We start from the raw sequence: 27,861 nt of genomic DNA, 5'->3' as shown, positions 1-27,861 counted from the left end.
AGAGGTGTCTGATATTATCAGCCGATAAAAGCATTTTAAAAGGATATCGGATACCCTAACCCTTCTGCCTTTGTACAAGGGCTGGTCACAGCTTAGCACAGCAGTTATGTTTATTGACTATTAGATGTTTCCAAACTATGATGCTTGGGATTTGTTATGTGAGCAGAGCATTTGACCTGGGCATCACAATACAATTATCCATAATATGTTCAGTCCACGAGCGCATATATTGGTTTGATATCAGTATCTGATTTTTTGAGTTGGACAATATCGGGATAGGCTATAGGTACGCAGTTAAAAAGTAATTATTGACACATTTATTTTTCCCAGTTTAAATGTCTATATTAAGAGTCCAATATCAACCTCACTGAAAGAATACATGAATTGAACTTTTTGGGGTTGTACACGTAATGTCTTTCCATTACTATCCAGCTGGCGCCTTCTCATTACTTGGCTTCTATCATTTCAGTTTGTGAATTTTTCCTGTGCTAACATGAGCTTTCTAGGGCAGCAGACATTCCTCTAACTTTACAGAAGAAGTCATGTTCATTGAAGACTCAAATTTGTCCTTAGCTGTGGTTCAGAGTCACATAAAGATCATTTATGTCATAAAATTGTTTTCCTGTTTATATTTGGGTTTAAATGCTCACTTAATTTGCCCCCCACTTTCATTCAAACCGGCTGATTTCTTGGAAAATTGAGTAAAGGACACATATCTCTGTGCTTCCTATAGCAACTCAAAAAAGGTGTTGTGACGCTGACAATTCGAACTCGCCTGCGGAGCCCTAGTCTTACACCCTGTGCAACCCCAAGTGTGCGGAGCCGGTCCAGCTCACCTAACTCTAACACCAGTGAGGGAACACCGGTTCCCTTTGGAGCTGATGAGACTGATAGTCAAAGGAGTTCCGGTCCTGGTCCAAAAGACTGCATCATCATGGAGGTCACACTTGATAAAGGTTCTTTGACATATGTATTTTATTTTATATTTAAATGTATGTACAATACTACACTACGAAAGACTATACTGTAACTCACTCTGAGTTTACAGTTTGCATTGGACGGTTGCTGCAATCTCCCAAGGTGTGTCGGTTAAATTACAGATCACTAAAGGAACATATAAATACTACACATGTCAAATTTCGAGTTTGATTACTGTATATATTTTGTGATAGTAGTCCTGGAACTTTTGTTGTTTCTCCAGTTTCTCATATATTGTAAACATTGGATGGAGAGGAACATGTTAAGTACCAGGTATTGCCTTAATGTCGGATATATTAAAACTATGTCAAACGATTAAAATTTTTAATCGAGTTAATTACAGCTTAAAAATTAATTAATCGTAATTAATCACAATTCAAATCATCTATCAAATATGCCATATTTTTCTGTAAATTATTGTTGGAATGGAAAGATAAGACACAAGATGGATATACAGTGGTACCTCTACATACGATCACTTCGACACACGATCTTTTCGACATCCGACGTAAAATTTCAGCCGCCATTTGTTTCTACATCCGACGAGTTGCTCGAAATACGACGACATGACAGCACTGCAAACGAACGCACGGTGGATTTTCTTGTGTGAGAAATCAACACAGTTTTCAAAAAAAGTTGATACAGTTGGAGAAACAAGGAAAAAAGTGATGCTTACCATTGAAATGAAGATGCAAGTTATAGAAAAATATGAGCTTGGGGTGCGCGTCCCTGAACTGGCTCAACAATACAGCTCCATGGTCCTCTTCCGACCACCGTTCGCCACTATTTATAAGTTAAGGTGACAGTTATCATTGTGGCAACATTGCCAAGGAAATCGCCAGCTTCATCACGTTTTTATCATTTATTTAAGAACTTATCCAACACAAAACGCCCATTGTCTTAAGCAGTTGACTGCTCTCAAGAAAACGAAAGTATTATCTCTACCGCACCGACCTATCTCACTGAGACGTCAGCTTCGCGGTGCGTTCAGGGACAGTAAAAAGTGTCCGCCATATTAGAATCCACTTCGTTACATTATTTACAGGAATAATTATTAATTATTCTTCTTATTATTATATTATTCTGAATTATGTATTCATAACTTATTTGTTTTTCTATGTTTAATTGCCATTTGTAACAGTGCCAGCAGTATTTATTAAGAATTTAGTGTATGTTTTTAGGCTTCGGAACGAATTAATGGAATTATAATGTATTCCTATGGGGAAATCCTGCTCGACATACGACCATTTCGACTTACAAACAAGGTCCTGGAACGAATTAAATTCGTATGTAGAGGTACCACTGTATATATTCAACATATGGTACATAAGTACTGTATTTGTTTATTATAACAATAAATCAACAAGATGGCATTAACATTAACATTCAGTTAAAGCGATCCATGGATAGAAAGACTTGTAGTTCTTAAAAGATAAATGTTAGTACAAGTTATTGAAATTTTATATTAAAACCCCTCTTTATGTTTTCGTTTTAATAAAATGTGTAAAATTTTCAATCAAAAAATAAACTAGTAGCCCGCCATTGTTGATGTCAATAATTACACAATGCTCATGGGTGTTGAAGCCCATAAAATCAGTCGCACCCAAGCGCCAACAGAGGGCGACAAAACTGCAAAAAAAAAACACAAGTAGCAAGTGGACATTGCACTGTGCTGTCATTTTAATCTGTTTGAGCGGAGCATGTGCGTTAATTGTGTCAAATATTTTAACGTGATTAATTTAAAAAATTAATTACTGCCCGTTAACGCGATAATTTTGACAGCCCTAATCAAAACCTCATGATGGAAGGGGTACCTTATACTTTAATAAAAAAGTTGTCATTCCATGTTAGAACTGAAAATAGAAGCAGTAGTGATGTAAGCCCTGTAAAATGATGTACTTTAATGGGAAATAAGTGGTTCAGACAAAACATGAATGGAGTGATGTGTGTGATATTGTTTTATATGTTTTTCCTTAGAGCCTGGTGTTGGCCTGGGGATTGGAGTTTGTTTTCTCACCCCAGAAAACTCTGCTCCTGGCATCTACATCCATAGCCTTGCACTGGGATCTGTTGCCAAAATGGATGGCAGGCTGAGGTAAAGGAATTTTTATACTTTTACAGAATCATAAGGTGGGTATGCTACTGTATACTTACTATTATGTCATACGTATGCTTTCTCACACCAAGCCGGGGAGATCAGATACTGGAGGTGGATTCAGTCAGTCTTCGTTTTGCTGCTCTCAGTGAAGCTTATGCCATTCTCAGTGAATGCGGCCCTGGACCTGTCAGTCTCATTATTAGCCGGCACCCTAATCCAAAAGTAAGTTTCATTTCTTCAGCATGCCAATTGCCACATAAGAGATAGAACTATGGAGCCCAAATTTATTTTCCTGTTCCTTTTAGACAGAACTCACGAAAGAATGCAAGGGCGTAGGTTTGGTCTCAACATTGGTAGGGACGCTATAACAGCATAACCCGCATGTACACTTTTTGCTGGGGACAGGACATTAATAAGACCAAACAGATTGTGTACATTTCTCAAATATAGCTCAAATATAGCTGGTTCCTACGCAAAAATGAAAAAAGGTTACAATAAAATTATTTTCATGGGAGAAAGTCATTTTTCAAAATGCTTGCTTCATATAAAGGAAATTTAATGTTGTGTTTTTGTTTTGTTTGTATTTTTTGGGGGCGGGGAAATGTGCATCGGCTGCAAATAAAAATATTTTTTTAATGATAAGAGATGGAAAATACATTCATTTTAATTAGGGAATAAATGCGCAAAATGCAGTTGGATTAACGTTAACAGTAGAAAAAGTACAGAAAGACACATCACTAAACAGCTTACTACTTGAGTTTTACCCGTTAGCAAGTTCACACGGTTTAATGTTATGCTAACTCTGATGCAGGTCGGACTTTCAGTTGCAAAATTAGTGGTGTGTTCCCCACCTTCACAACATCTTTTTACATTACTTAAAGTGGCTGCTGCTGGCCGAAAAAACCTTCTAATATCCCTCCTCTTCAAAGGGGGCAGAGGAGGCGGCATGTCGACATGTATTTCTGTTGGGATTGTGTGAATGTGGGGGTTCTAGTCGTCAGCCAATCAAACGTGCGTTTGAAGGGGGGAAAAAACGGACCAGCACATTCAGCAAGTGAAAGGGGGTAAATGGAAGTCTGAACATAATGTAGGGCCAATTCTATCCTTACAACTTATGGGAAGACAATCTAAATTACCTATATAACTGAACTCATTATATAATGCAAATAAGGTTGCTTTAAAGTTGGTGGGGACAATTTGAGCATCCCTTAAAGTTGGTGGTGTTATGTCCCTACCGTCCCTACGCAAACCTACGCCCTTGAAAGAATGACATTCTAGTCTTTGTAGTGCTCTGATAAAATGCTTCAAACAAACTTCTTTTTACAGGTATCAGAGCAAGAGATGGATCATTTCATAGCTCAATCCACACACAAGGGCAAAATGCACAAGAGGCATTCGTCTCATTCCCAAGGTTTGATACCGTAACCTAAATGTCGAGTTCTTATCGCTATTCTGTTATTCAGTTGTGCTCAAAAAGCATTTTGGGCATAAATGCGCCTTGTCTGAATTCGTATTTTATTCAGCAGGCGTTTCCTGTAAAAGCGATGGATCTCCTGCTCTTAGCTGGACCATGAAGAGATTTCTTGAGCCGGCAAGTAGGGTACGTATCACTGTTATTTAGGAACGTTGGGCAAGCAAGCAAAATTGATTTATTCAGCACTTGTCACAGAAAGGTGCAGCAGTGTGTTTTACAGCAAAATGTGTTAAAGCGGGATTTATTGCCACCTCATTTTGGACATAGGAAGAAAATTTCCATGAGAATGGAACGGGAGAGAGGGGCATTTTTTGGACTACAAGGCGTACTGCATTATAACGTGCAGCATCAATGAACGAGTTTGTTTTCACACATAAAGTGCAGCTGATTATAACGCTCATTAGTGTATTGAAGGACTGCATTTGTTCTTTATCTTTTAAGATTGTATTTAATGTTTTATTCATCAATTTATTTATTATTTGTGGGTTTGATGAATGTCTTGAGCACTTTACAGGAGCAGGGTTACCGTTATCCCCTACCAAAATCGGTTCGAGTTCATTAAGCAAAACCAGAATTCATACATAATGCACACTGAATTAATTATACGACGCCCTGTGAATTTTTAGGAAAAATAAAAGATTTTAGGTGTGCCTTTTAATTTGAAAAATACAGTACATTATTTTCTAAAAAAAAAAAAAAAATTCAAAATCATACACAAACACTTTCTTACGCCGATTACAAAAATGAAGTAATGCTGCATTATTGTTCGTTATAAATCATATTAATTATTTTGTTTCCTCATCAGCAGGGGTCTCTAAGCTCAGAAAAAGAGTTATCACAGTACTTCTCGTCAGATGTCTCCAGCCAATCGAACCTGACTAAATCATTGGGCTCAAATATGGACGAGGCACACTATCAAAGCAGTAACATCCCTGTGGATGATGTAGCATCACAGCTTCCAGGTAACGTGATTAAAAGGCAACAGAAATTACCCCCCCCCCCCAAAAGTCTTGATAATGTGGGGATGACATGCCAATCAGCCTTTTCCATGAGTTAGGTACAGAGGTGGGTAGAGTAGCCAAAAATTTGACTCAAGTAAGAGTATAGCGTTACTTCAAAATAGTATTACTCAAGTAAAAATAGTCATCCAAAAATGTACTCAAGAAAATGTGAAAAGAATACTCAAGTAATGAGTAACGTTGTAACTGCTTATTTTTGTTTGATTTTTGTTTTGTTTGTTTGTTTGTTTAAACAATGGTATTTTTCTCTCTCAGCACAATCTATATGAACTGTTGTTATAATGATACTGTACAATAACCCATTACACAACATTAAGCCACAGAAATACAAAAAAGAAATCATTGAATTCCAGCAATAGGGGAAAAAAGACAGAAATTAATCATTATTCGTCCAAAAAGAATGAGTGCCCTCTAGTGGAGAAAATAATTCGTAGTTTAAATAGTGAATAGTTCCTTCATAGTTACTATTATGAAATTAAATTGATCATGTATCCCTTTTTCCTTGGTCAATCGATGCCAAATAAAAACTGGGAGAAAGGATTAAATGTTGAGGGCAGCGCTCTATGTCAAATACTTCATTTTTTATGGTGCTTTAAAGACGCCGCGTGATTGAACAGGCTGACGTAATCATAGAACGGAAAGCTTGCGTCAGATTGGTATAATGGAGTCATGTGATTATTATTGCGATGTCTCATTGGTGCAATTGGTAGAGCTACTCTTGGCATCGCTGCCAAAAAAATAATAATTCTAATATGTAGAATAAAGAGGAAAAATGTAACGACTATTGTGTAGCCCAAAGTAGCGGAGTAAGAGTAGCGTTTTTTCTTCACAAACCTACACAAGCAAAAGTAAAAAGTATGGCTTAGTAAAACTACTCTTACAAGTACATTTTTCTCAAAAAGTTACTCAAGTAAATGTAACGGGAGTACATTACTACCCACCTCTGGTGAGTTACCCTCCCTAAAAAATTAAAATTTAATGTATTTCTTTAATTCGTGACGAAAAATATAATCATTGAATACTTGAATCTGTTCTTCCTTAACTGTAAACATGTGACTATAATTATAAGCTAATAAGGAAAACAGATATTGTAAGCAATATTATATTTTGTATTCAAAATTTCACATAAATATGACTAAAACTAAACAAGATTACATTATGTCTGAGAAATCACTTAGATAATTTTACTCATTCACTGCCAGCCCATGTATATATATAGCATTCACATGTATATATAAATAGATGTGTGTTTATATCCATATTGTGGTAGTTAGTAAAAGATGACAATTTATATTAAAAACATCCATTAACAGCAATATAAATATTGCTGCCAGTCCTCCCAAGTCAAAAAGTATCAAACATCTACTGCCGTCAATGGTAGTAAGAGATTTAACTTATATGTCAATTCCTATGCTAAGATCTGTCTTAACATGAAGCTACTTCTTGTCCTCAGGAACCCCTACTTCTGGAACTGAATTGGAATGTGACACTCTGTACAATGCATTACAAGACAAGACCTATGTCCTATCCAGTCATTCCAAGAATGCAGTCAACTTGCCCACTGTTGTGTCTGATCCCACCTCAGCACAAAGCCCACTTCTCCATCAGCGAGGAGTAATTCATAATGAAGATAAGATAGGAAAACATGAGGACTCGTCAACAGGCGTTGCTGCATTATCACTGGATGGAGATGAAGATGGTAACTTCTGGGGCGAAATACAGTCAAGTGTGTGCAATAATGCGGCAATACCGCAATCTAGTGGTTGCAAGGAAGGCTATACAAATAGCTATGAATTACCTGGTGCTGAGTCTCCCTTTATGCCTATCCGCTGTCCTTTAAAGCAGAAAGTAGTGGAAAGAGATGAACACATATTGCAGGATCCCACAAACACCAAAGATAAAGCAGCGACACTGGTTAATAGCGTGTCATGTCCTGAAGCTGCAAATTTTACTGAGCAGCAAAACAACGGTGGCAGTGGGCCTTCATCAAGTGTAAACAACACAATGCCTTCAAGAGACCATATAGATGATCAGCAACATCCAAAGGGAGCTGAAAATGAGATGTTTGGTATTTGTACTGTTGAGACAGTGACTCTTACAAGAAATAAGGATGAATCCTTTGGGCTGGACCTGGAAATTATATCATCCCCTCTTAAAGTTGTCATCAATGGGTTAAAGCCTGGAGGTGCAGCAGAAAGGGTAAGTCCAGATTTAATTGTAAGTAGCAAATTAATTTTAAGTAACCCAAAAAAAAAAATACATGATAAAGGCTCCACAATGTTTTGAAATGTGGCGTTGTGATCCTTTGTAGTGACAAGTGATGTGCTACTTACAGGAATCAAAAGGAGTATTGTGTCCGGGTGACGAGATTGTAACTATTGCTGAAAAACTGGTGAGCTCCTGTAGCTACCAGGAATTATGTGAACTAATGCACAACCTTCCCACAACAATGTCTTTGGAAGTTAAGAAACCTGTTTCAGGTAAGGCCCGAGTTTCATAACTAATTATTTTCAACTTGACTTTGGCTGCATATTGCCATTTTATTTTGTGCTGCAACGATTAATCGATTAACTCGAGTATTCGATTAAAAAAAAAAAAAAAAAATTCAAATTAAATTTTGCTGCTTTGACTATTCGTTTAATTAAAGTGGGGTTGTCATAGTTTATTTTGAAAGTGTTTGCATTTAGTTTTATTGATTTGGTTGGATACACTGCCCTCTAGTCTGCCTCATTTCACATAGCTGAATCCAGCTGCTCCATGTTAAGACCAACATAAGCCAAGTTTTTGTTTGAGCTAATGTTTTTTTTTTTTAAGCATTTGTAATTTAGTTTATCGGTATATTTAGCCGTTTTTTGTGGGAATATGTGTCTGAACCATTTGTTAAGAGCATTGTAAGCGTTTTAGCATTTAAACTATGTAGCATTTAAGCTAGCGGACTTTTGCAATGTAAGTTAGGCAATTGTTCTTTGGTTGTACATAATTCCTTATATATTTTTTTTATATCGTTTGAGGCTCAGCTCAGGTATTTTAATTTTTCATGTTCCTTATACGATTACTCCATTATTCAAACTAACTACTTCATCGATAAATCGACTACTAAAATAATCGATAGCTGCAGCCCTAATTTTATTATAAAGTTGGTATGGCAACATCAATAAATGACATCCCAATATCATTTTCAATCACGAATGTTATAAGATTTGAAAAATCACTTATTAATTATGCTTGCATTGATTAACATTATACTTGAATAAATACAGCACTAAGCAGCTGGTTACTGGTAGGCTGGTGGCAGCTAGCAAAATTTCTGAATTAAAGAAGTTTAAATACAAAAATAAATGTGCACACTTACCTTGAATGGGTTTTAATATTGAATAAAAACAAAATTATTTGGGTTTTTTTTTGTAACTGTAGTGTGATTTCAGCCAGACAAAATTTGATTTCTTCAAGTTTTTCCATTTTTCTTCCTTCATTATCATTTTTAATGCAATGTTTCATATGTTCCTCTATTCCTTGACAAAAAATACCAACCCACTTGTGATTTTTAAAATGCATTTGTCAATAATGCTTCATCAGTAAACCCTGTAATCATGTGTTCCCTTACATGTTGACCTAAGATTTAGGTTTAAGTCTTGCTCGCTCACCTCCCCAAAACAGCCTTCATGCATCAGGCTATCTATCCATGGTGACTATGCTACATTGTATTTTTTGCGATTAGTTATCACTGCTAGCTTTTCCCTGTAGCTTAACTCCCTGCATATTAACATAAAAGATTTGAAAATGTGTTTGCTTGATGCCAAGCCTGTTTATTTCCTTCTTTAATTTTGGCCCATTTGTGAAGATCATGCACCTATGAATTTACAATCTATGATTTGTGCTGCAATTTGTTTTAGTGTTTGAAAAGTAAAACTTTCATCTAAAAGCTCACAACCAATTGTTAAAATTGGCCTCTTGCGGAAGGGGGGAATTGGTGTAAAATACATTAATGAGAAAGAAATAAACTTAAAAATAATGTTCAGATGAATATGCTGTTCTGACTGCAAACATTTGGCATACATTCTTATCCCTCAAAAAAAAAAAAAAAAAAAAAAAAAAATCCTTAAAAACGATCCTAAACCTAAAATGGAAAAAACAGGCTCTGTAAAATGGTTAACAAAAAGCATTGTTACAACAGAAAATTATCTTCCAAACACCTTTTCAAACTTTATTATGTTTATTAGGAAGTAGTACAGTAGTAGTTAACTCCTCTATTTACCATAGAATAGGCTCTGCAAGGCAGCATGCACATCCAATTTAAACGTGTATAAAGCATTTAATTTTCCTTTCCATTGACAAAACTATTTTTTTTAAGGTGTAGATGGGCTTTCCGCATTGACAGAGTTCTCTGGAAGAAGTGACAGAGTCGCCAGACACAACCCAGACATTTCGGAAGTATTACATGCCAAGATAGTTCAATCTGAAGACAAACCCCAAATAAACAATGACTGTCCAACTCCAGTCACCAACATTGATGATATTATATCAGAAATGATCCTTCTTAGTGATTCTGCACATTCCACCTGCAGCACCACACCTCAAGAAAGCGTACCTGACAAAGATGACTCTCAGGTTCAAATCCTTTTAAATTCACAAGATTCTCCTGTAGCGGATACAGGAAACGAACATGGGAGTCCTGCACATGTGAACCCGCTTTGTGAAAACGACTCTTCCATTGCAACAGAATTACGCCCAGAAACTCTTAATGCTGAGGGGAAACACTCCGAAGGACTTCAAGACAGCAATTCCAATGATGACTTGACACAAAAGAATGTCAAACTCGTTAAATTCGCCAATGTCAGTCATAATTTGTGTGAGCCATCCTTAAATGGGAAGACAGTAGAACATAATTGCTGTAACAACAAAATATCTGTTGACGATGGAGATGTACATGTCAGCACTTCACCTAATGGATCTTTGGAATCACACCATGCTAGCCAAAACAAAAACCTAGATAAGAAAAACGATATGCTTATCAGTTCTTCAGACTTCATCAATAATAAATGCTCAATGATTTCCCAATCAATGGGCATCTCAGCCACAGAGAAGCCATGCCTGCCGTCACTTGCATCGTCACCAGTTGGGTATCACAATGCTGCCACTGACCTCGACACGGACAAACTTGAGGATTCTGAGGCAAACAATGCTAGAAGCCTTTGTATTCATAGAACCCTTTCCCCACTTGATTACAGTATCAACCGCGAAAGCCCTACAATGTCTGATGGTGCCTTGCTCAACTCTGATAAAGCACAAACATCTGAATTTACATCAGTGAGAAATACCTACAGTACTACCACTTATAGATCCACAGACACATCACCTACAGTACAGTCAAAAACGATAACAAACAAAGAAAAAAACTTGGAGGTTAGACCAAACTTAAACCAAAGTATAAGCCCCATTACAATGCATCATGGTCCAAATTATGATAAATTTCACATTGAAACTCAGATCCCACCTGGCAGTAGCCTTAAACTAAAGGGTCTAAGAATAAAGAGTAAGAACGCCAGAGTAGAAACATTGCAAAATCACGCCAAAAGTGAAACTACACTTGTTTCATCAAGCAATAAAAATGAATTGTTCAACCAGTCTACAAACCTAGTGGCAGAAAAAACATTGACGCCCATTCTGAAAGTCAAAAACACACTTAACAAGAACAGTGTTGCCTTATCTACATTTAGTGTAAGAAAGACTGCAGATGATTCATCAGATGACATATTTGGAACTGTTCTTTCCAACAAAAAAAACATCAATTTAGATACTAAAACAATATCGAACCCAAATACATTATCTCACTCGCCTGCTACTCAAAGAACATTTATCGAAGTTCAGTTGTCTTCGTTATCTGGGATGTCACCTGTCAGGGCAAAAAAGTTGACAGCAGAGGTACAAAATTCAGCAGCAACTCAAAAAGGCACAGATTCAAGAGCAAATCTTGTACTACCAACTTGTAACTCCATTGTAGAGACAGCAACTGTAATTGACAAAAGACCAAGTAATGACCTGAAAACTAACAAGGAAACAATTGAAAACTCAAAGTCCAGGACATCAAAACTTTACAAGAAGACAATACTGAGGCGAAGTTTTGTCGCAGATACTCCCTTTTCTGTGGACTACAATCCCTTCTCTGTCCAACACAAGATTAAGTCCTTTGAAAATCTGGCTCTCTTCGACAAACCTCTGTCTAAAAGTAGTGACATTCAGGCATACACTTCAGCATACAGGGCCTCACTCAACCAAAGGATTGCAGGCTATATGGGCTTAATAAAATGTTCTGACGACAGAGTACAACACCACCGTTTTAGCTCCTATGAAGACAGTTTATTGTCTACCAGATCCTGCTCATCACAGAAATCACAGTCAAGCATCGCGTTAAAAAATCTTGAACCTCCATGTGCTAGCTCCACTGGTGGCTCCCTGACTAAGAACAGTCTCATCTCTGAAGTACTGAACATTCCCGATGTTGCACCTGAGACCCCGCCAGTGGTGCGTAGAAAAAACGCCAGACTTTTCCGCAATCAGTTGCGGCAATCCAGAGCTCTCAGCATGCCTGAATTGGGAAAACTATTCACAAGTGACATGTTGACCAGAATAGATGGTTCAGCTGATGAACCTGAGCACACCATCCCTTCCACTGCCCCAGAGACTGTCTGCTCTTCATCGCCTTCACTCCAAACAAAAGTAGAGATGACAAAAAGGAACCAAAGAAACACTGGATCCACTGATGAAACAACTGAGAGAACCATCCTTAAACAATCTCAACAGACTGAACACTCTTGGAGCATCAGGCAAGAATTTAATATTAAAAGTTACATTTTGTTATTATAATGTAGAGTGCCAGCTTGATAAATTATTACACAACATACAATTAAAACTTTAAAGGGAACCTCAGACTTAAAGACTTGTAGGCTCTAATGCGCCACAATTGCTCTATTGCTAAATATGTTATTAGAAACATAAAATATTGCCATTGATTTAAAAATCTAATATTTAGTCCATGAACATACATACGGATGGCGGTATTTTTTTTATACTTGCAATGGACGCTCGGGGTGATGACATAGATTGTCACTGTCACTCGACGAATACTACCGGGTTACTGCAATTCCTTCTACGCAGCAAGTCGTCCAACACATGCGCTCATCGCTTAAAAGCAACAAGTACCATAATTTTCGCACTATAAGGCGCACCTGACTATAAGCCGCCACCCACCAAATTTAGCACGAAAACAGCATTTGTTTATAGATAAGCCGCAATGGACTATAAATCGCAGCCCTCCTCTCTGTATTATGGGATATTTACACCAAAAGATGTTAATCTGCAACACTTTATTTGACAGCGGCATCATACGACTGTCATAAGACCAAATTAACCACCATGAAGCTTTGAACCAATTGGCTGCAAAGCTTCATTGCTTCAAGAAGCTTCATTTGGCCATCACTGCTCCCTTGAGGGAGACAGTCAACCTCAGCTGCCACCTGCTGTCAAAACTGTTGTCTTATAACATACCTCCTAGCATGTATTACAGTGCTACAGATGTAAATAACAATCAGAATTCATGTTCTGTGCTAATTATTTCTTCAGTTACTGTTCCAGTTGTTTCATTAATTGCTGGTTATGGTATTTGGTAACACTTTATTTGACAGTGGAGCCAAAAGACTGTCATTAGACTATCATAATTATGACATAACACTGTTTTGAGCATTAATGAATGCTTATAACATACGTCATTTAGTGTTGTTATCCGGCAAATTGTCTCACTTTTGAATTCATGTAAAAGAGCCAAGCCTGACATAAATGGAGTTGGTGACATACTTTGCCGGATAACACTTAATGACATCTGTCATAAGCATTCAGTAAACCCCCCGATAGTGTCATGTCATAATTGTGATGGTCATATGATAGTCTTATGATGCCGCTGTTAATTAAAGTGTTACCTATTAACCCAAACAAATCAACTAATAACCCGCACTGGACTATAAGCCGCAGGATTCCAAATGAAGGAAAAAAGTAGCGGCTTATAGTCCAAAAGTTACGGTACTTACTATTTGTGTTTTTGAGTCTTTCATTACATTTTCATCGTCTCAAAACACTTTTTGCTTTTGTTCCCACCCATACTTAAAAGCATTGTTTTCTTGTGGTAGCTTTAAAGCGGATTGTTGATCTGTTGACCACATTAGTCACATTCAAACCACCCTTATTTGATATTTCTCCGCTTAAGTATTTTCTTAAGGCATCTTTCGTATGTTCTGTCTGTATGCATCTAAACAAAACAAGCTAAAAGAACATGGTTGTACGTTGGGTTTCACATTCGCCTCTTGTAGACGTTTCTTTGGTGTAGCACATTTTGGCAGAACAGTTTTTTTCCCCCTACTCTCATCTCATCCCGTCTTTTCTGTTCATTTTGCTTTTGCTACTCGTTTTATGAAATATCGACAGTGCTGTCATGCTCATTTATGTTCCTCTCGGGTTCAAATTGAAAGGGGTGAACAGATGACGTTTACGTCGCTAGTCATACTCTGGAAGCCCGGCAGCGTAACCACATGACGGCATCACCCTGTGGCGTCAACTACAATGGCAACCTACTAGTTAAACTAATTTTACAAATTGTATAAAACGAAAACATCAAGAGGGGTTTCAATATGAAATTATTTTAACTCATAATAATGTTCATCAAGAACTACACGTATTTCTATCCGTGGATCCCTTTAAAAAAAATCAGGAATTCAACAGTTTTGGTTGTAATGTGTGTATTGTAGTCAAAAGCACAACAATAGACATAAAGAACAGTAGGTTTCTCTTTCCAAACTAATATCAATACAAGTCCTCTAAGGTAGAAATCCCACTGCTCGTTTATTTATTTATTTTTTTGCCTGAGGGTTTCTAAAGTGAGTAGCGACGGAATTGTCATAGAAGGCAAATTTTTGGAAAAGAAGAAATATTTCTTGCCGTCTGAGAAGCAGTGGCACAAATTCACACCACTGACCATCTAAGGCTAAGTCCACCATATGCAGTTGGGCCGTTTTTGTCCCATGGTGCAACACACACACATATACAAAATAATATAATTACATAGTTTAATAGTTTTATTAAATTAAACATTAAAACAGTCATAAACTGTATCCTGGTCAGGCCCCCATTAAAGAATGTTTTGATGCCAAAATGCCAATTTATCTTCAGGGATTGTTAAAGTCTTAAATAACTGTATTTTGTGTTTAGGTTAAAAGAGCTAAATACTTCTCCTTCGAGTCATTCAAAATTGCAAGTGCTTCAGATGGCCACAGCAAACACTCCTACTCTACTCCAGGAAACAAATAATTCCATAGAGGTATCACATAAAGGCTTATTATTACTGAAATTAACATGCACAGTTACTATAGTCTTATTGCGTTTCTCTCTGACCGGTTCCCACAGGCTAACAGTCAGGCTCAGCTTGTGGTCCTTCACAAAGAGGAAGGCTCTGGACTTGGATTTAGTATTGCTGGTGGGAGTGACCTCGAGAACAAGACAATCACTGTAAGGGTTTTGCCTTATCTTCAAATGTTATTGTGAACTTTTGTCGTTAATTTTTCAACGAGCCAACAGTTAAATGAGGCCTGTCTTTATCAACCATTTCAAGTGGAATTTAAAATTTCTGTATCACCAGGTTCACAGAGTCTTCAGCAAAGGTGCAGCCAGCCGAGAGGGCACAATTGTGAAAGGTGACAGAATTGTTTCTATAAATGGCACAAGTCTGGATGGTAAAACCCATGGAGAGGCTGTTTCTTGCCTCCATCAAGCTAAACTATCCAAGCAAGCCTTAGTAGTTATTTGCAGACAAGTGGTCAGTGAAAAGAATCCACTTGAAAAGCTCGACTCAACCTGCCAGCCACCAATGAGGTTATCTTCTACCAAGATGTCTTTGGAGAAAAGTACAGGTAGAGCCTCATAATAAAAATGAAACTACGCGTACATGTAGGCCTGTCGCGATAACAAATTTTAGTGGGAGATAAATTCTCTCATAATTTATTGCGATTATTATTGCGCCCCCACCCCCCAATTTAAAAAAAAAAAATTTTTTACAATACCACAGTAAGAATACTGTATATATTAATAATACGAATATTAAGTACACCCATTTAAACGCAATAAATGTTTACTCAATATCAATACTGCACAGAAACAGAATAAATGTCTTTTTCCAAGAAAAAATAAAATTGCACTTCAATAACTTAAGCATTTGGGCATAGAGGTATAAAATTGTAGTAACACAAACAATTGCACTTCAACAACAAGAGAAAAATACATTAATTAAGTAGCAATAACAAAAATTTGGCTTCACTAAGGCTAGGTTCATACTGCAGGTCTTTTAATTCACGAATCCGATTTTGTGTCATGTCTGGTTTTTTGGCGTGCCCGTTCAGACTGCCTTTGTCCAGGGAGCCCGTTCAAGTATCACGCATGCGCACTAATTCGCAGTCCGAGAGTCAGCAAAGTGACCCGCATGCGCAGAAGCATCAAAACAAATTAAACATGCTAGCTGTAGGTCACTCCAGGGTGATCATATTTTGATTTTCAAAAAGAGGACACAAATAACAGACATCAATAATCCCCATTTAGTCTTTCAAACTTTATATGGACTGATAGAACTCATACACGCACGCACATAAACCTTGACTTGTGTGCATGACGTGACATGGGTGTGTCAATTTGCCCCGTCTCTGCCATGTAAGCGATACTGAAATATTGCTCATTTGGCGCACAGAATGAAAATCGAAAATTGTCAGGCTTATCCTTTTCCTCATTTATTTTTTTTCATGACTGTGGTCAAGCCCGCTTCTGCATAAAAGCAGAGTTCGAAAATTGTCAGGCTTATCCTTTTCTTCATTTATTTTTTTCATGACTGTGGTCAAGCCCGCTTCTGCATAAAAGCAGAGTTCAAGCTAGAAGCTAATGCAAAGCTACATCGCTCCAGTCCTGCCTGCCGCGCTCGATTTGCTGACGTCATTGCTACATGAATTCCGATTAGGGTGACTTGAAAGTTCAGACTGCCAGCCACATTCTGGAAAAATGTGGCCCAGATCGGATTTAGACCACATACGAAAGTGACCCAGATCGGATTTGAAATGGTCCACTTCTATGCGACTTCAGACCATTCAGACCGTCAAGTCAATGAATCACTTGAGTCGGAAAAAAAAAATCGGATTCGTGCATTAAGACCTGAAGTATGAACCTAGAAAGTGTCAAACAACATTAAACAGAGGTAAAACGGTCTCATTTTTTCAGCATTGTATCGGACTACACTTTCCGTGAGGGTACGCCATTTTGCGCGATCTCGTTTGTATTTCTCAAATCAAATGATTACCTCTGTAATTGTCTATTGAAGTGACGAAGAAGGCTCCGCTTGTTGCGATGCAGTTTTCTTACCAAGCAGTGAAAACTAAAGAGGGTTATAGTGTTTCAAATGAGCATGTAGATTTGTTGTGTCAGCCCTCTTTGTTGAAAAAAAAAATAAATAAATAAAAAATAAAACTCAAAACATATTTTGCAGACTGTTTCGTCCTTTTTGGATGCCTCGCCATTTTCATTTGGTTTAAAATCAAAATATTCCCACACCGGGGCTGTGATGTTTGGCTTGGAAATCAGCATTTTCCGTCCATTTTGCTGCTCGCTCATTGCTGTCGCCGACAGTGCACTCGGCCCCGCCTCTTCCCATTGAATGATGGTCACGCAAACTGAAATGTATAAAAACGAACATACCCAGAACTCAATAAAACTGAGTGAATCCTCGTCACAGCATATTGCGCTGTTGGTAACAACTTTTAACAGCACATCCGCCGCAAATCTGCCACACGCGCGCGCACGCATCTGAAGCGATAAATCGCAGCGGGAAAATTACCACCTTCATTTTCATTTACCGTGCGATAAATGGAATTATAGCATATCGCGACAGGCTTACGTACATGTATTACCAGTCTGTGACAGAATTCAGCCAAATAGCAAATAGCAAAAACCAGCATATTTTGATTTCTTTTTAAATGCTGAAAATGTGTCAAGAGTACTCCAGGTGATGTTATAGTAATGAACATTTTCTTTCTGAAAATGTAGGTCCAAATGGGGCTCTGAAAGTTGAGCTTCACAAGACAACTGCTGGTCTCGGTTTCAGCCTGGATGGGGGGAAATCCTCAAGTACTGGAGACAAGCCCCTTACTGTAAAACGCATTTTTAAAGGTAATGGTTTTGACCGTTTTTAATTGGGTAATGAAATTGAGTAATCAAGGTCTATATTGTATTGTCATGTCCCTCCACAACAGGGGGTGCTGCTGATCTATCTGGGGTACTAGAGGTTGGTGATGAGGTCTTGTCAATAAATGGATTCTCACTGGAAGGTCTCATGCATCATGATGCCTGGAAAATAATTAAAGAAACAAGTGAAGGGCCCAATTACCTCGTCATTCGCAAGTTGGGTGACCGGCTGTAATTATTTGAAGGAAAGACTCAAACCACTCGAAAAAAAAATAAAGTTGTACAAAACAAAGTAGTAAAGATAACGGCGTGGTCCTAAGTCTTACAATTCTTTTTACAACTCAGTATTGTTGCGTGATTTTACAACATACTGTCTCACCTGATGGCCAATGTTTGAAAGATCATTGTGTTTACAATCTAATTTTGATCAGAAATGTGATTTTCCAATAAAGTGTTGATTTTAAAAGGTCAAGTATTTTTAAGCAATGCATATGTCCAGTCTAGGGTTTTACTTACTGTAACTGTTTTCCTTATGTGTTTTGAGCTGTGCCAGAGATAAGTCTTTTACCTGTATCCCTTTAGGGTGATGCATGTTTGCTTGACAGCCACTTCAATTGATGAGTTAGACGCTGAAAACCCATTGAAGAGGGGAAAAACGAGGATCCAATAGTATCACTTATTTTGTAGATCGTCTGAGACGCTGCATGGTCACTGGTTACTATTGGTTAGTGTCGTAAACTCAGTTGTCAAGAATTCTTTTTACTCTTAATCCACTAAATTAGAGATCATGACAACATTACTTGCAAATGAAACAATTTTAAGACATATTTTCATTTCATATGTACCATTTATGACAAAATCTAGTCCTATACAATACACAACATTCCATTTCATTTTTTTCTGGGACCCATTTCTTGTATATATTGACATCAATGGAGAATGCTTTCATAAACTTCAAATCTGTACTGGACGCCATTTTCCTCTTGCAGTCCCTGAGGTACTCCAGGAAAGCTGGAAGACAAATGAAATTTATTGCACTTTGGATGCTTTAATCCAGGGGTGTCAAATTTACGGCCCACGGGCTTGAAGCTGCCCGCCAGGGGGTCCAATCCAGCCAATGGGGTTATTCTGCCTGACAGGCACTTTGTAGCGCATGTATACTGTACATACAAAATCACATCTTTTTATGTATTTTGAAATCGGCTCCGTAAAACCGTAGATATGCGATTTGTGAGATCAAGTGCGTGCACTGCACTTGGCTCACGTTTGTGTTATTCGTTCATTAGCCTCCTTCCAGTCAATATGGAGTGGACGTCTAGCACCGTCAATGGCAGCCAATGAGTTAACAAGGAAGTTAACCAAAAATGCCCTAAAACCAACAGGAAGTCACATCAAATCAACAAGAAGTAACCAGGAAATGCCCCAAAATTAACAGGAAGTAGCCTGGAAATGCCTGAAAAGTCAACATTAAATTATCCAAAATTTACAGGAAGTGACCCATTAAAACGACATCAAAATGATGCAAAATGAACTCAATGCCCATCACAGACAACAGTAGACGCCCAATTCACTTATACTGGAAGGACTGACTGAATGCTCAATTTACAGTGCCACTGACGGCGCTCGACACCCAATGCATTTTGACTGGGAGGGGTGAATGAACGGTATTTCGAACAAACCTTCATTCCCCACAGGTCAAAATGGATTGGACGTCGAGCGCCTTGAATGGCAGCCAGTGAGTGAATTTATTTGGCAAAAAATAAACTAGTCCGGCCCATGTTAGCTCTCATTGCTATAAATGTGGCCCGTGAACCAAAATGAGTTTGACACCCCTGCCTTAATCAATTTCAAATGAGCATTTACTATGAATTAGGGCTGCAGCTATCGAATATTTTAGTAATCGAGTATTCGAATGAAAATTCTATCGATTAATCGGATAAAACATTTTTTAGGTAAAGAGAATTATAAATTTACATTAGAAAACAGGACATTTCACCTAAGATTGAACCATTTTCAGACAATCAATGTCTTTATTTTCGATGTACATTGTTGAAAACAGCCAACAATTGCATCTCTGACGTGACTAGAAAAAAATAATAATAATAATTCACGGCTTACACTCAAAAAACTTCCAGATCTTATATATATATATATATATATATATATACTGTATATATATTTCTTACCAAAAAATGTCATTACGCTTACACACATCACTTTAAAAGTTAGGTGTTTTCCCCACGTGTTTCAATTGAATTTCCATTTGTGTCAAGCTAGTTTTAAGTTCTAGTTAAGTTTTCAGTTAGTCTAAATTATAAGTCCTGATAGGATTTTGTGTTTTTGCAGTGTTCAAAATAGGGCTGCAGCTATCGATTATTTTTGTAGTTGATTAATCGATGAACTACTTAGTTCGAATAATCAAGTAAACGGATAAGGAACATAAAAAAATGAAAATACCTGAGCTGAGCCTCAAAAGGTATAAAAAAATAAATGAGGATCTATGTAAAACAAAAAAACAATTGGCTAACTTACATAGCAAAAGTCCGCTACCTTAAATGGTATCAAATGCTAACATTTTTTTTTTACCATGCTCTTAACAAATGGTTCAAACACGTATGCCCACAAAAAAACAGTTAAATATACCTATAAACTAAAATAGAAATGCTTTGAAAAAAAACATTAGCTCAAACAAAAACTTAGCTTATGTTAGTCTTAACAGAGAGCAGTTGGATTCAGCCATGTGAAATGAGGCACACTAGAGGGCAGGGTATCTACCCAAATCAATACAACTAAATGCAAACACTTTCGAAACAAAACATTACAACGCCACTATAATTAAATGAATATTCGAAGCAGCAAATTTAATTCGAATCTTTTTTTTCCTAATCGAATACTCCAGTTAATCGATTAATCGTTGCAGAACTACTATGAATTAGGACTTGCATATTGGCAAAATTAGGGGTTCAATATCACAAATTCAGCTCATTTTTGTAAAGAAATCTAAATGTGTTAACACAATTTTTGACGATTTAAAAAGTGTTGGGAAGCTAAAGAATAACATGAATTCTCCATAAATTTGTCATGAAATGTGATCTCATATTAATTTAACTAGGAATATTCTTAATTACGACGAACAATTTAGGCTTCCATGCTTTTGACTGAGCACTACATGCAAGGGTCAAAGTCAAAAAAATATATAACTATAAACCTTTGGACTTTTGACTGACTGAGCCTATTTTGGCAGCAAATAACTAAACACTTTCTACAGTTCTGCACAACTGTCAACACGATTTTTTTGTGAATAACAACTGAACTACTCCGGCTACTGAGTCTCCCAAAAACCATCTTTTACAACAACCATGTTAAACTTACCCAGGCAGCAGATTGTACTCTTCTGGTCTGAGTTCAGGGAAGAATGTATCACATGGAAACTGTTTTAGAACTTGTGTGATAAATAACCTTCTAGTGCCTTGGCTCTGCATCAGTTCCTGCAAATATTAACCAAGCTAGTGTGAATAAAAGGCAATAAGACAACATTTTACCAACGTTAACATGTTTTAAAACTGGTATTTTTTAAAACCTTTTTTTTAAATGAACTGTTACCTTGTAGAGTGAGCTACCTCCTATAACCCAGACCTGATCAGCCCGCTCCGACAGCTCAGTGTCAATCAGCCTGAGAGCTGAGCAAAAATCAGAAGCCAGATGATGGGCTCCAGCAGGAGGATCTCTGTAGGTCAAGCAAGAGTATTGTTAAAGCACAGAAACATACATAAAAATGCACTACAGAAAAACTTAATTATTGCACTTTATCCTTCAATATTTGGAAAAGCCTTTACATGTCTATGGTGAACCTTCCTGGGCATCTAATCCCATTTAAACACAATCAAAAATGATTAAATAATTTAGCAAGCATGTCTGTTTTCAATGCATGTTATATCGTTGCTTGAAAAAATCAGCTGAATTGAAAATGTTCTATTCCTTTTTTAATACAAATTACAAGTAAACAATATTATGTCTACAACTGTGCCTCAACAAAAGTCAACTTGGGTAAATAAACATTTTGAGTATATGTGCGTGCATGTCAGAACACTGGAGGACATACTTGAGTTGTCGACTTAGGACAATATTGATCCTATTATTCAAAGGTCTGTTTTTTTCTGGGATCGAAAACCATGTCTTCCTGCCCATGATCACCACATTCTGCTTACCTGCAGAAGACAACAAATCAGATCATGACTACAAACTTCAAGATTGTAACTGGTGGCATTCAGAGTGCCTGATGCTACATGATATAGCCTACAAAATACTCCTGTGATATTAGCAGCTATGATCCCCCAGTTTCTCAATCTCCGCTTGTTCATGAAGGTCACTTGAACATTACCTTCCACAGATGCAGTCGTGGTCATTTTCCGGAAGTATTTGAATTCTTCACTAGAAAAGGGGAAAAACATTTGAGGAGAAAGGCTAATATATATATATATATATATATATATATATATATATATATATATATATATATATATATAGATAGATAGATAGATAGATAGATAGATAGATAGATAGATAGATAGATAGATAGATAGATAGATAGATATAGATATTATATACAGTGCCTTGCAAAAGTATTTGGCCCCCTTGAACCTTGCAACCTTTCGCCACATTTCAGGCTTCAAACATAAAGATATAAAATTTTAATTTTTTGTCAAGAATCAACAACAAGTGGGACACAATCATGAAGTGGAACAAAATTTATTGGATAATTTAAACTTTTTTAACAAATAAAAAACTGAAAAGTGGGCCGTGCAATATTATTCGGCCCCCTTGCGTTAATACTTTGTAGCGCCACCTTTTGCTCCAATTACAGCTGCAAGTCGCTTGGGCTATGTTTCTATCAGTTTTGCACATCGAGAGACTGACATTCTTGCCTATTCTTCCTTGCAAAACAGCTCGAGCTCAGTGAGGTTGGATGGAGAGTGTTTGTGAACAGCAGTCTTCAGCTCTTGCCCAGATTCTCGATTGGATTCAGGTCTAGACTTTGACTTGGCCATTCTAACACCTGGATACGTTTATTTTTTAACCATTCCATTGTAGATTTGGCTTTATGTTTTGGATCATTGTCCTGTTGGAAGATAAATCTCCGTCCCAATCTCAGGTCTTGTGCAGATACCAACAGGTTTTCTTCCAGAATGTTCCTGTATTTGGCTGCATCCATCTTCCCGTCAATTTTAACCATCCTCCCTGTCCCTGCTGAAGAAAAGCAGGCCCAAACCATGATGCTGCCACCACCATGTTTGACAGTGGGGATGGTGTGTTTAGGGTGATGAGCTGTGTTGCTTTTACGCCAAACATATCGTTTTGCATTGTGGCCAAAAAGTTCAATTTTGGTTTCATCTGACCAGAGCACCTTCTTCCACATGTTTGGTGTGTCTCCCAGGTGGATTGTGGCAAACTTTAAACGAGACTTTTTATGGATATCTTTGAGAAATGGCTTTCTTCTTGCCACTCTTCCATAAAGGCCAGATTTGTGCAGTGTACAACTGATTGTTGTCCTATGGACAGACTCTCCCACCTCAGCTGTAGATCTCTGCAGTTCATCCAGAGTGATCATGGGCCTCTTGGCTGCATCTCTGATCAGTTTTCTCCTTGTTTGAGAAGAAAGTTTGGAAGGACGGCCGGGTCTTGGTAGATTTGCAGTGGTCTGATGCTCCTTCCATTTCAATATGATGGCTTGCACATTGCTCCTTGAGATGTTTAAAGCTTGGGAAATCTTTTTGTATCCAAATCCGGCTTTAAACTTCTCCACAACAGTATCTCGGACCTGCCTGGTGTGTTCCTTGGTTTTCATAATGCTGTCTGCACTTTAAACAGAACCCTGAGACTATCACAGAGCAGGTGCATTTATACGGAGACTTGATTACACACAGGTCGATTCTATTTATCATCATCGGTCATTTAGGACAACATTGGATCATTCAGAGATCCTCACTGAACTTCTGGAGTGAGTTTGCTGCACTGAGAGTAAAGGGGCCGAATAATATTGCACGCCCCACTTTTCAGTTTTTTATTTGTTAAAAAAGTTTAAATTATCCAATAAATGTTGTTCCACTTCACGATTGTGTCCCACTTGTTGTTGATTCTTGACAAAAAAATTAAATTTCATATCTTTATGTTTGAAGCCCGAAATGTGGCGAAAGGTTGCAAGATTCAAGGGGGCCGCATACTTTTGCAAGGCACTGTACACACATAAAACACAATGTAGCTCAGCATCATATTCTCTATGACACACTTCATTTTTAACTCGACGGCTGCAATTGACCGTGCAGACAAGCCAAAGTTGCTCTTAAGGGGAAAAAAAAAAAAAAATTCTTTTCAGAATTTTTTTTTTTTTTTTTTTTTACATTGACCACAAAGCAACTTTGGCATATTCCCACTAACAGCACTGAAACTATGGAAATAGATCAACAACTTTCTTACTATTGTAACAACTTTAATGGTATTTCATAAATTAACTTGGCTGCCATTGACGGCGATAGACGCTCAATCTATTTTGATTAGGTTGGCAGCAAGGGCGTAGGTTTGGTCTCAACATTGGTAGGGAGGAAATGGCATAACCTGCATGTACACTTTTTGCTGGGGACGGGACATTCATAATGATCAATGCAAAATAAATCTGTATTGGCTTAGTAACTTTTATGTGTATTGGTTCAGCCTACAGCGTTCAATTCAAACCTTTGTTTTCAAAAACTACTAAAGAAACATTTTGAAAACTTCCAGAAAAAATGTCCGGATTTTATGAGCAAATTTAAATTGCATTATTGAACATAAATTATACTAACAATCACAATGAATACAAACCTTGTTAATAATCTCTTAACTATCCAGGAATTATAAAAAAAATAATAATAATAAAATTCGTTTTAAAATCATTCAACATCGTCTAAATAAAGAGATGAAATATAACTGAAAAAAACTTCTTTGTCAGAGAATGACAAAAATAAATAAAAATGGAGCGGTCCTTCAGGTAAAACACTACTGCTTTTGTCCACAAGCACATCCAAACTCAACAAAAAATGAAAGTTCCCTTGTAAGCTGCTTTAAGACCACATAAATTTTTAAAAAGTCAATTTGGGGAGAAGGGGGAAAACCTCGGTTCACCACATTTCTAACAGTTAATTTAACGTTAACAGTAGAAAACATTTATAGGTGGACACCTCTCGAAGCAGCTTTCTACTCGAGTTTCGCAGGTTAGTAAGTTCACAAAGTTTAATGTTATGCTAACTCTGATTCATGTCCGACTTTCAGTAGCAAAATTTGTGGTGTGTTCCCCACTTCCACAACATTGATGTCTTTTTACATTTCTCAAAGTGGCTACTGCTGGCTGGAAGAGGAAAAAAAAACTTAATATCCCTAATATCTCTTAATATATGATGTGTGTGTGTGTGTGTGGGGGGGGGGGGGGGAGTCAAATCATCAGCCAATCAAATGTGCGACCTATATAACCAGGGGTGCACATAAGTGGTCCGCATGCACGCATGCGTACTGGCCGTAGACAAACGCGCTGGCCCTCAACAGCTTCCATACGCTTTTGCGTACCGATGGCTGACCACTGTATTTGCGGCGGACACGAGAAAATAACTTCTCAAAATGTCGAAGAGGCAGGCCACACTGAGTAATTACTTTCGTGTTCCCCCGTCAAAAGACAGACAGACGACAGAGACGTCACCGGAGCTACCGAAAAAAAAGGACTTTTGCTGAAAAGTGGCTACAGGAGGTACCATGGCTAGAAGCAAATGATGTTCACACGGAAATGCGGTGCAAAATGTGCCGTGAGAATCCCAATGTCTCCGATAAGAGCAGCGCATTTTATGTAGGGTCAAAGAATTACAGCCATCCCAACTTTGAAAAGCAGAGAGCATGTGGCAATTAAGCAAACTATCGATGTCAAACAGGACCCCACTCGCCCTATGGACAAGTGGCGGAATAGGGCGGAATAAAGGTAATGAACAGCGACATGCACTGACAAACGTGTTTTTGCTCGCATTTTACAAAGCTAAACATGCACGTTCAATGAGGTCTTATGAGGAGGACATCCCACTTAGAGCCTAGTTCGGGCCTAAAAAATCCAGCCCGACCCGACACGGCCCGCTGGTATTGAGGCCCGACCCGGCCCGAGCTCGATCACTTAACTAGATTTGCAGGCCCGAGCCCGAAAAACCCGTTTTTTTTTTTTTTTTTTGAGTGACGCGGAAAAAACGCAGCAGCAGCAATTTATTTTCATTTCTTCGAGTTGGCAGAAAAAAACGCAAGTTTTCTTAATGTTTAAATAATCTACATATTTTTTTGAGAATTATCAAAGCATTCAAACAACGAAATAACGCTGGGAAAGTTTGTTAAACATATTTCTGAGTGTGTGGGACATTGTTCTCACATGGACGCGCCTCTCTGACAAGGAAATGAAAAAGCGGCCGGCGCCACGGCGTTCGTGCACACGCACAAGCAAAAGCGCAATACAGAGAGCCTGCTCTCCATTTATTTATTTATTTTGGAGTGACGCGGAAAAAAACGCAGCAGCAGCAATTTATTTTCATTTCTTCGAGTTGGCAGAAAAAAACGCAAGTTTTCTTAATGTTTAAATAATCTACATATTTTTTTGAGAATTATCAAAGCATTCACACAACGAAATAACGCTGGGAAAGTTTGTTAAACATATTTCTGAGTGTGTGGGATATTGTTCTCACATGGACACGCCTCTCTGACAAGGAAATTAAAAAGCGGCCGGCGCCACGGCGTTCGTGCACACGCACAAGCAGAAGCGCAATACAGAGAGCCTGCTCTCCAAAATTTTTTTTTTTTTAAATAATTTATTAGTCCGGCATGGCGGCCCGACCCGAACTGACCCGAACGTGAATGCTTAAAATGTGGGCCCGAGGGTCGGGTTCGGGTTCGGGCACAAAATCTAACCTCTAATCCCACTTTTAAAAAGGCTTGGAGTTAATGTGGGAGCCGCATAATGCCCTTTATTTTGAATTGGTGCTTTTTATTTCTTTACATTTCACTTCAAAGTAATGGCAATTTTGTTGTGCCAGTTGATGTTAATCAAGCATTAATTGTAAATATAATTAATTAAAGTTAATTGGCTCTAAGTAAAGCTTGTCATAAATTTATCGCATCAGGCGGGTCGGCTCTCAAGCTCAATGAGGACCAAGTCACATCTCCAGGTCCTCCTCTGAGAACCTGGGCGAAAAAATTATGTGCACCCCTGTATATAACTGAAGTCATTATGTAACGCAAATAAGGTTACTTAAAAGTTGGTAGGGACAATTTGAGCGTCCTGAAAAGTTGGTAGTGTTTAGTCCCTACCGTCCCTACGCGAACCTACGCCCTCGGTTGGCAGCCACTCCCAGTCAAAATGGATTGGACGTCTATCGCCGTCAATGGCACTGAAACAGAATTTCATCCTACCCGTCCCAGTTCAAATAGTGATGTTGCTGACAGTAAAAGTGAATGTACTTGGTATTTTGGAATAAAAGTGCAATGAGCTTCTGACTAAAAATTTCAAAAGTGTCATTAAAATGACTTTAAAAATATAGCGAACACTCTCTTGATAAGAAATCCAGCGCATGATCTTTTGCTGAATTTATCGTCATTTGGTACTGGTTTAGCGGGTACAGAAACCAGCATTATATTTTGGATTTCTTTGCAGGGTCCATGTTTATGGTAAGTTACCATAAACTTGTTACCATTGGTAACAAGTTCACAAATACAGCCATCCCACCTTGCGAGGAAGTACTGCAACTTACTTGAGTCTCGTGGGGTGCCACGGGAGATTTCCGTCCTTTCCTATCCCCAAATCAGGACACATGGCAACGATAGCGTTCAAGACTCGCGCCATTTTCCCCTTTAGCCGACAGTCACTTTTTGTCTTTTTCCGGTTTTCCGCAGCGTTTATATTATTTTCTACGTAGATATAATGAATGCTGTGCTAGATGTTTTTAAGGTGGCGTAAATATAAGGCGGCCATCTTTGATTAA

At 37.9% G+C, this 27,861-nt stretch overlaps 2 protein-coding genes across 6 annotated transcripts in view; one reads left to right on the top strand and one right to left on the bottom strand.

Moving 5' to 3' along the window:
- pdzd2 (PDZ domain containing 2) overlaps positions 1–22,288 on the top strand; it is a 56,473-nt gene extending 34,185 nt beyond the window's left edge. For 2 of the 5 annotated variants that reach the window (XM_057831805.1, XM_057831809.1), the window contains 14 exons: positions 734–956; positions 2,956–3,073; positions 3,166–3,298; positions 4,403–4,487; positions 4,600–4,676; positions 5,356–5,512; positions 7,023–7,768; positions 7,905–8,049; positions 9,921–12,393; positions 14,825–14,933; positions 15,020–15,121; positions 15,252–15,522; positions 17,693–17,815; positions 17,899–22,288. In XM_057831805.1, the coding sequence (XP_057687788.1) occupies positions 734–956; positions 2,956–3,073; positions 3,166–3,298; positions 4,403–4,487; positions 4,600–4,676; positions 5,356–5,512; positions 7,023–7,768; positions 7,905–8,049; positions 9,921–12,393; positions 14,825–14,933; positions 15,020–15,121; positions 15,252–15,522; positions 17,693–17,815; positions 17,899–18,065 (4,929 nt within the window). In that variant the 3' untranslated portion in view covers positions 18,066–22,288. The remainder of the gene's footprint in view (positions 1–733; positions 957–2,955; positions 3,074–3,165; positions 3,299–4,402; positions 4,488–4,599; positions 4,677–5,355; positions 5,513–7,022; positions 7,769–7,904; positions 8,050–9,920; positions 12,394–14,824; positions 14,934–15,019; positions 15,122–15,251; positions 15,523–17,692; positions 17,816–17,898) is intronic. The other 3 variants (XM_057831808.1, XM_057831806.1, XM_057831807.1) reach the window with 3 other exon arrangements.
- Positions 18,645–27,798, bottom strand: dhfr (dihydrofolate reductase). Its single transcript, XM_057831810.1, has 6 exons — positions 27,631–27,798; positions 22,212–22,261; positions 21,933–22,038; positions 21,434–21,557; positions 21,203–21,318; positions 18,645–18,841 (listed from the first exon to the last, which is right to left on the bottom strand). Exons 1-6 carry the CDS (start codon positions 27,720–27,722, stop codon positions 18,760–18,762), a joined length of 570 nt encoding a protein of 189 aa, XP_057687793.1. The 5' UTR covers positions 27,723–27,798; the 3' UTR covers positions 18,645–18,759.
- Positions 27,799–27,861: the final 63 nt, after the last annotated feature.

Source organism: Corythoichthys intestinalis, chromosome 3 (assembly GCF_030265065.1).
Source record: "Corythoichthys intestinalis isolate RoL2023-P3 chromosome 3, ASM3026506v1, whole genome shotgun sequence".
Taxonomy (NCBI): Eukaryota; Metazoa; Chordata; class Actinopteri; order Syngnathiformes; family Syngnathidae; genus Corythoichthys; species Corythoichthys intestinalis.
This window is presented reverse-complemented; position numbering and strand designations above follow the sequence as displayed.

What these genes read in the sequence shown, in the direction of transcription:
- dhfr (XM_057831810.1), bottom strand. Translation starts at nt 27,722, where the DNA reads ATGGCGCGAGTCTTGAACGCTATCGTTGCCATGTGTCCTGATTTGGGG. An exon ending in CACGACTGCATCTGTGGAAG is followed by an intron (nt 22,039 to 22,211) that starts GTAATGTTCAAG and finishes TGTCTTCTGCAG; the next exon opens with GTAAGCAGAATGTGGTGATC. An exon ending in GAGGTAGCTCACTCTACAAG is followed by an intron (nt 21,319 to 21,433) that starts GTAACAGTTCAT and finishes TAATATTTGCAG; the next exon opens with GAACTGATGCAGAGCCAAGG.